At 41.8% G+C, this 9,651-nt stretch overlaps 1 protein-coding gene across 3 annotated transcripts in view; it reads right to left on the bottom strand.

Moving 5' to 3' along the window:
- gria1a (glutamate receptor, ionotropic, AMPA 1a) overlaps positions 1–9,651 on the bottom strand; it is a 59,605-nt gene that overhangs the window by 37,054 nt on the left and 12,900 nt on the right. For 2 of the 3 annotated variants that reach the window (XM_030062120.1, XM_030062121.1), the window contains exons 1-2: positions 6,225–6,477; positions 1,237–1,421 (exon numbers count right to left, since the gene is read on the bottom strand). In XM_030062120.1, the coding sequence (XP_029917980.1) occupies positions 1,237–1,421; positions 6,225–6,477 (438 nt within the window). Of the gene's footprint in view, positions 1–1,236; positions 1,422–6,224; positions 6,478–9,651 lie in introns of those variants that run through there. The other variant, XM_030062119.1, reaches the window with a different exon arrangement.

Raw genomic sequence — 9,651 nt, forward strand, 5'->3', positions numbered from 1 at the left:
GTTTGTAGTATGTACAAGTAGGTGTGCCTGTGCATCTATGTATTCTTTTTCCTCAGTTCACTTTTTTCTTCACTTCACTGAAAAGTAAAAAATTGCAACCAGTACCGAATACTCATAATTCATAAATAGCTATCAGTGATATACAGTTGTCCCTCGCTATAACACGGTTCACCTTTTGCGGCCTCGCAGTTTCGCAGATTTTTTTTAGTGCAATTTTGCATGCTTTTTTTTTTTTTTTTTTTTTTTTTTTTTACAGCGCATTGTGTTCTGCGTCCTGATTGGCTAAGGGACTGTAGACCATTGTCAATCAATCTCCTCCGTGCCGTGTCTCCTGTACAGTAAAGAATGCGTTCATTTTATAATACTGGACTTATTTTTCTACGAAGGTTTGAACTTTGAGAGTGTTTAAACAAGAGAGAAAAGTGAGAAAATGTTAATGCCTGTCTGAGAAAAGTGTATAAAGTACGTAGTGAGGGGTTTTACAGCCTTAAAACATCTATAATAATTGTAAAAAAATAAAGCTGACTACTTTGCGGATTTCGCCTATTGCGGGTTATTTTTAGAACGTAACTCCCGTGATAAACAAGGGACCACTGTACAACAAAAGTGAGGAAACAGGTGCTGAGACGTTCCTGTACATGTAATTTCCTACATATGCATCCACTAATTCGAGTGAATGTTTTTGTGTGCTCCTTTAGTTGTGATACCAGCATCCTCCAGCAGTGCACAGGTGAGTGAGGAGTAAGTGCTGTGTCTGTCACAGAAGAATTGCCTGCCTCAAATGCCAATGTTGTGTTGTTTATCTGTGCTGTCCTTGATGCTACAGGAGACTAAACACCAGAACAGACCACCGACCGGCCTCAGCTTTCCATTTACATTTGTGTTTTTCTTGTCCTTTTCTTACCTCCTAGTTATCTGATAAGACACTGTATGACCTTGTTCTGCGTCATGCCTTTGCCAAAGAAAGAATGCTTTAAAGTTTGCTCAGCAACATATTTTTCTGAAGGAGTCATTTAAGGTTGAAGTGCACACCACTTTAATACACTGAAAATAGTGAAAAGCGACCACTCAAAAATGTACTTCACATCCTACTCTTTAATTATGGAGCAAATAAATATCATATTGTATGACCTTACAGAGTTTTCAGGCTACGGTGTTTGAGACAAAATGTATCAGAGATCGATGTGGACACAAAAATGCAAAATGCCACTATCATCACAAAACAGAGCTTTTTACCTTTTTGAGGATGCCAGTGAGCCTCTCGGTCTCACAATCAATGATAATCTGGCCCTCCTTCCTCTTGTCCAAGTCCTGGAACACCTTCAGGAAGGAGGCCTCTGTCATGGTCTCCACATTGACCGAGGTCACCAGCCAGTTCCTCTCTGCCGCTGTATCCAAAACCTTTTGCAGCACCGACAGGCCTGAAGGAAAGCGATACTAGAAGTCAGGTCAGACTCTTAGACTCCTGGGAAGATTAGGAAGTAAAGTTTTGATTACCCGGACTCAAGAAACTCTGGGAGATAACTGTGTGAGCTGGCTCATAAACAGAGAGTAATCCATGAGTGTCTGTATTTTATTAGGCAGTGCGCCACATAAACAGTACTTGCTTGTTAATCTTAAAGTGTGTGTATTTACATTGTGTGCTAAAAGATAAATGAATACAGCTCACAACTAGAACAGAAGCCTCACAGAAACCCAACCTGCTCTTGATAAGCAAATCCATCAGAATCTCCCCTGGAGCTCCAGTGATAAACAAAGTGTAAGGAGTGGGACAGTCCATTAACCACACTGACACATACAGGTGTGCTTTTTCTTGATCTTACAGCGCTGGGCTAAATAATCACCACTATCACATCAACAAATAATCAGCCTGTGCACAGATAGCAGACGGCAAAATCACAACCAGCTTTACACCCTCCAAGCACCAATTACAAGCAGTAGCACTCCATAACACTGTCAGCAATACGCTACATACACTGGACCATGATGGTGTAAAGAGTGGTGCAGCCAATGGGCTAAGGGCTTGTGCTAAGACAAGAAATAAAAGGCGATTAGAGAATGCATTAATCTCAGATCTTGATTTACAGTCTGACCCGCTGTTTTACTCGTTTGCTGTTGGCAGTGGGGTAAAAAATAAAAGATCTTTTACTCACAGCAGATTGGCAGCCATTACCCAAGTGAATTATCTCAATTACACAAATTAGAAATGTAAACTAACACATGGTGTAGCTGCATTTCATTTTGTGCTGACTAGCTGGCAAACACTGGCAAAGACATTGTGGACATAAACATGAAACATGCCTGTTTACATTTTCATCCAGTCCATTTTTATGTGTACTGTAACTAATGAATGGTCATGACTGCATAGTTGGATAAAGACTTCATGAAGACTATCTGAAGTCTGGAGTTTTTTTTTTATGACATGTGATGAATATAAAATAAAACAAACAAACATGTCATTAAAAAATGTGAACCTGTCCTCTCCAAAATAACAACGCAGGCCCTGCCAAAGCAGTCAGAAACATACTCTCAGCGTCTGACAGATGATGGCCCTATTATCACATATAGCCTGCTACTCTCCAAGTAATTCATGGTGCCTATCTCTCTTTGACACCAAGTCATTAAAGAAATAATAAAATGGATGGCTTTTCACGTGAACATATGGCCAAAATATACATACATAAATCAAACCTGAACACTAGACTGTTCAACAAAAGTGCTCTATGGGGAGAAAATACATTGCATATAAAAATATAAAGTGATATGCATTATTAGAAAGGTACCTGGCAACCTATGCCCTTTTTTATGGCGCCTCTTTCATTCAGAGTTGCTCATGAGTGAATAATTGTAGTCCTTGGCACTGACAGATTTAATAGAAGCTGTGAAATTGATGATAGGCATGGGAACACAGTGGGCAGCCAATCATGGCTGTGAGTAAGGCCAGTGGGTCCTGGGGAGAATGGACTACTGTCTCTGGATTGAGCAGAGTAGCTGGACCTTGTGTCTGTGGGAGGTTTCAGCACCACGGATAGCTCCATTTCATATATTCTGACCCAGCAATCAAGCACCAAGATGGCACCTAAAAAGTTGCTTTTTGAAGCTTTTTTCCCCCCTGATATTGACATGTGATGGGAGTTCCATTCAAACATCGTGTTTTTATCACTGCTCATTTAATGTTGCTGCTCTTTGCGCTGTGTATTTAAAAAAAGAATGAAAGGAAAAAAAAAAAAAGTCACATCCGGTTAAATAACTATGAATTCAATAGCTGAATATGAGTCGCTTACAGAGATGCTTGGTAATTGAGACTCACAGATGTTCCTGAGGAATGTAATGAAAGAGGCAGTAAGTGCACCCTCCATCATCAGCCAAGGCAGGCTATACACAAACAGCCCCTTGCCTATTAGTCTGCTTGGTGCAGTTTGAGGCGAGACATGTAATTCTTTTTTTATTCATTTCTGTCTTTTCAGATCTTATGTTTTTTTTGCTGCACTTAACTATACAGCTGGGCAGTAGTCAAAACTACCTGCAATTAGTGCTTGAATCACATTAACAGTTGTATTAGGAATTCTCTGCGTCAGTGTATTGCAGACAGACCTTTCCAGTCCTTTCCTCCCTCCCTCCCTCTCTCTCTATTTCATCATTCCACCTCCAGATTTTTTTTTTTATCACAGTGTTTCTTGCAAAATAAATAAATAAAATAAAGATTACACTGCATTTTAAACATATTTCCTTGCCTTTTCAAATGTAGCTAGCAGACTGATGCGCTCCTATCAATCAGAGCTGCACTGACAGAGAGGCACGAAGGCCCTGCCAAGGTAAAATGGTCCTCCAAAAGGCATTCAGGAGAAGAGAATATCATAATGGAATCTGACTGTCATAAGCACTCCTTCGGCCAGAGGCAATACATGGAGACCTGGGCACCAGGCAATTGAAAATAAAGAAAATAACACTTTGAGAAACCATTTCCTGAATATTGTTTATGATAGGTTTAATGGGCTATCAAATTTGTTTTCCCCTTCTCGAGCTTTTGAAAATAAAATGAGAGGCACTTTATGTTAACGGCTCCTGTGCAGCGGCACAGCAAGACAGATGTTATCTGAAAAAAGCGTTATTACAGTTCCTGAGATAGAAGTGGAATGATAACATTCACTTGCATACGGTATCTGACTATGTGCTTTCTCAATCCAGGTAATAGACTCGAAATTTTGAAAGAAAAGATGTTAAAAGTGCCATTGAATTGGCTGTTGAATACATTTTTTTTGGCGTTACCAGGCAGTAACACCTGGGCATACTTGAAGAAAAGTAAGATATTTTGATGAAGCATTTGTCAGAAGGACATGCACACACACACAAATGGACATATACACCTATGCACACAAGCACACATGCACAAACACACACAAACACACACAAACACGCACACAAATCCCTCACAACCAATACAATTTTTCTTAAAGGCTTAAAATAACCCAGTAGGAAGCGTAACTGGAGAGTAGTATCCAGGCAACAGAGGACTGCTGATATGGATTCCAACAGGCTCCATCCCAGCACTCAATCACAAGGGGGTAAATGACCCTGCACACATACACACACCAAACACACACCAGCAACCCTACAGTTTCTGACTGGGTGATGAAGGGATCACGGTAGATAAAGCCATCAATGAGATATGTGTGGTGCTACAGCCATCATACATCAGTAAGGCCAAAGCTCACTGTGAAATCTCCACTGTCACAGCTCCATGGTGGGCTCCTGCAGAGTGACAGGCAACAGAGGATGACATTTGTCTTTTAAAGCGGACTTAAGTCTGATTTCTGCTTTCTCAAGTCCAAATAACGAAATAATTAAATAACTAAATAAATAAAGCTGAGAAAGCTGCAAACATCTGCCAGAAAGGTCAACCAAGTACAGTATGTACACAAATTTGTATGTGTACAAAGCACACACAAATACAGATGTTCACTGGATTGCACACACATCTAATCACATACACACAACGTACCCTTTGTGGCCATGCTTCGACACACACACAACAGCTGGGAGAAATGGCATGGCGTTACGGGAATTGTATAGCTGATTGGCTGGAGATGAGTGGGAGGGGAGCAGCAGGAGGAGAGGGGGAGGATGCACAGCACACCTAGGGCTGACAGGTGTGTTGTTTTCTTTCTGTGTGCAGTTCTGTCAGTAGTGTTATAAAGACGATGCAATAATTGCATGCTACACTATGTCTTCTTGGACAAAGAAGTCCTTTCGCTCAACACCAGTTACTCAGGCTGTTCAGGACTGCTCAGTGAATGGCTTCATCTTTCTTTCCCATTGTGTGATTTATCAGCTATCCGGTGCCAGGTCAATATTTCTTTCTGTGTCCTCGGCCCGGACAAAAACAGCAAACTAGAATAAATGCTCTGATGGCTGCTCATTGCTATACAATGGCTACATTTGACCCCATTGCTGTCACCATGGCAATATGAGGGTGACTAACAGTAGTTGGTATAACAACTGGCACTGCCTCTGACTATGTTGTGGCAGAATTGCTCTCTCCATGCACATCGGAAATTACCATGGTAATATCTAAAATGCTGGATAGAAAGATAGAAGGAATAAAAAAGGAATAAAAAAAGAATCATACTGAACTGAAGATGAATGTTACAGAATATATTATATGAATACATGATTTTAACCAATATTTAACCAAGTAGTCATACATACAACAAGGACAACATACAAGAGTAAATAATCTGTTATAGAAGAAAATCCATTGAGCGCATAAGGGACCGCAAGGAGTGACATGTATAAACAAAAAATAAAAAATAAGTATCAATCAGTTACATAGTTTAGGTGTAAAAAGACCCTGATCAAAACTGTTTCAAGTCATTTAAGATTTGGAAAGTCTTAAATTGACTGAACTGTCCAGTGTCCAAGAGAACATTTTCAGGTACTTAATGGCTTTTTGCAGATATCCATTCCTCATGTTTGGATGGAGCTGTAATCAACGCCACAGCAGCAGCAGAAAGCATACATCATCAATACAGAGGTCACCTACACTTACAAGCTAAGTGAGACCTCACATCCTTCACGGCATTACTGTAAATGTTCTATGAGCGCCTCTGAGCAACATATCATGAAGCTTACATAAAGAAATGATAAAGGAACAAGTCCCCTAAAGTGAGTGCTTAAAAACAAACGGTGACACGTATCACAGTGATGACATATTGGGCGCCTACCTGAGTCAGAGCTGTACATGTAGACGAACTTAGTCCATCCATAGTGTTCGATCACTCCCACCAGAGCATCTTGGAGCTCAGGCCTCAGCTGGATGACAAACTGGTTGGCCGTCTCAATGGGGAAGGATGGCGTGACGAAGCAGACGTGCAGTGCTCCGCAGAAGGACATGAGCATGTTGACCGTCTTCCTGTCATACAGCCCAATGATGGCGTACACACCTTTGGAGAACTGGGAGCAGACTGCAGGGGACATAAGGAGAGATGAGGGCGAGGAAAAAGGGAGGTGGGGAGGGGGGACGGACATGGACAATGTTAGGCTTTAAACTTTCCTCATTTTGAATAGTGGCATAATTCAGGAGAAGAAATCCTGCACAACTGAACATGCGGGAGTTTTCCTCCTGCTATGTTTCAATGTTTTTCTCTTGCACCTTTTACCCAGCAAGTGAAAAGCTGTGCTGTTTTCCATTCTTGCATTGTAAAAGAAACCATCTTTGACTGAAAAAAAAAAAAAAAAGCCTTGCGTCATTGCTGATGTTTCAGAATGTGGAATCCAACTCATTTCAATTGGAGGCATATCTATCAGACGACATGCAGCCACAAAAAATCCCTGAATATCACACACTGTGAAAGCATTTTCCTTCAAGAAAGGGAGTCTTTTATTCGCCTTAATGCCTTGTCTGTCGAGTGACGGCATGTTTATGCAAAGCCAGCCTGTCTATCCATCTTTCTGCCGGTCTGTCTGCCTTCCTTTAGTGAAAGGTGGAGGAGGAGGAGGCAGATTAGGGAGCAGAGAGGTTAATCAATGCATCCACAGGGTTCCATTGACATTTCACTGGCAGCAGGAGGCTGTTTCCATCTCTCATTTGGTTTCTCTTTAACTGTGTTTCTCTCCTGCTCCCTCTCTCATTGTCTGTCTATCCTTTTAAGTTCTCTGACATCCTTAATTTGATCACATAACCTCATTTGTGTCTGCATTATTTTATTCTAAAGGTATGTCCTCTTCATGCCTTCTGCTTAGCATCACTACTAGAGGAGCTATCTTTGCCCTCACAGGTCTGGCCTGGGCTATTTTTTGCTATGGCTATGGGTGGGCCTTACTTTTTCCCAGTATTTACCAAACAGATTGAAGTCGCTGCCTGTCCCCATCCCTGGGCCAGCTCACTGCTAGGAGCTGAGAGAAAGACAGAGAGGATGGCCCAGACCCAAACCGCCTAACCCGTCACAGACCTGCACCCTCCGGGCAGGCACGTGTGTGTGTGCATGCGTGTGTCTGTGTGCGTGTGAGAAATCCTGTGGTATTACACACAAACATACACACATGCAGACCCACAGAAACACACACACACACACACACACACACACACACACATATGCAGCCTCTAGTGCTCCAAAAGCCTGGTGACTCACCCTACTTAAAGCAAGCCCTGAAATAGACATTTTGCGCCTCGCCACACTGACTCAGTAATAGACCTATCTTTCCTTCATGGTCTGCACATGCTCTTGCTAGTAAATGGACACACTCTCAACTATCGCTTTTCACTACCACACATTATATTTCACCCTACAATTTTCTAAGACCAATTTCAAAGGTGCCCTCTATGTTCTGCCTGGATAAAACATAATGAGAGCTTGTTTGACTTTTTGTCCAGAGTCCCATCATTCAACTGTACGGCAGATTACCATGTTTCACCGAATATGAGTCATTTCTCATACCTACAGCATGTCCATCTGACAAAGGGCATGTGGCCATGTGGCACTAAACCCCCGTTGAGAGTTGGCAGGAAAGCTATGTGCTTGTCTAACTCTACATGAGCATGACACGGAACATTAGTGTAACTCAGCAGTCTCAGGTCTTGTTAGGATAACTCTTGCAGTATAGAGAAGTGACACATTGAGTGCAGGTGTGTATGTGTGTGTGTGCGGCGTGTTAGCACTACTCCACATGTATAATGACATCGGAGGCAGGGCTCAGAGACCTAAAGTGCTCTTGAAGACCCCAGCAACACCTGTCCACCCTGGCACTGGAAATCTCCTCACCATGGTTACAGCTGCCATGGCGGCAGGACTTAAGTTGCCGGGACAACCGTCTGTCTTTCTGGCAAGGAATACAGTAGCTCAGAGCTGCTAAAGCAGTCTTGGAAGATGAAGTGGAAATTGTCACTTACTGGACATTTCAGGATAGCTGATTCTTTTTTTTTTTTTTTTTTTTTTTTAAATTCAAGGAACCTGTGATTTTGCGAAACCATGATTGTTCAAAATGGTAAAATTGGGCTGAGAAGTAGAAGACTTGCATGCAGTTAGTAATCACACTTCCACTGCATCACATTTTTACTACCTCTCTCATCAATATATGAAAAAGAACACTAAGATAACAATTTCTAAAAATCATCACAATAATTTGGGGTTATGAAAACACAGGCTATTGCAATTTTTCATCTGCTCACATACTTGTCCTGTGAGTGAACAACAAGCGAAGTTGATTTGCATCTGGCATGACCAAAGAGTTTTTGGCTGCAGGAGAGAGGGAGAAAAGTTAAATCCTAAAGGGACTGATACGTGCTCAGTGGGGGGAGCTGTCAGAAACAACTCATGCAGCTACTGTCTTCCCTGATCTCTGTTTCCTGTGCCCTGCAGCTGTTCCAATGCTTAGCATGAGCCAGATATCAAATGACAGACACGTCTCTGCCGGCTGCACACACACAGGGTGGGTTTGTAACAGTTGCCGCAGCATTTGAAGTCGGGCTGATGGGGGCTGCTGGGGGTTAGTAGGTGTTACTGTCTTTTCCATATTTCCATGAATCTTTAAAGGCCTAATCCATTAATTACAATATGGTGACTGCTGGTGAAACACCATCATCCCACAACTGTCTTTCCATTTGCAATTTATTGGATTGGAAAGGATTTTTTATGCTTAAAATTTTAATTCAAGGAGTGTGCGACAGTTATAACATCTATTTGGAAGCTGTAAAATGTCACATTTCAGTAAAACAGACCTACATTTTCAAAGTTTATTTTTAATCTACAAGTCAAGCCATTAGGATAGGTCATTGGATTTCTACTCGCCCATTGGAGACTGAACCTTAACTCCAACACTTCTACTAACACCCTAGTTGTTTGACTGGTAAACAAACAAAATTAACGAATTCACAGTTCACGGTTTAGTGCTTGAAGGTTAACGAGGTGGACATGAGGCTGAATGTCAATAGTTTGAATCCCCAGACTGGCTGCTGAATCTGGGCTGGGGATGTACATGACTAACACTCTCTCCCCCTCACACTCAGCGTCTAAGAAGGGTTTGACCAGAATAGATTTTTGAAGACACCAAAATTTTGGGGTTTGCCGGAAGCCACTATTTTGTGTCAATATCTTGGATGGGAAGGCAGAAGAGCCCCTGGGACTGCATTTAGACAACCCTGTGAAGCTAAAA

The sequence above is a fragment of the Myripristis murdjan genome, chromosome 10, assembly GCF_902150065.1.
Source record: "Myripristis murdjan chromosome 10, fMyrMur1.1, whole genome shotgun sequence".
Taxonomy (NCBI): domain Eukaryota; kingdom Metazoa; phylum Chordata; class Actinopteri; order Holocentriformes; family Holocentridae; genus Myripristis; species Myripristis murdjan.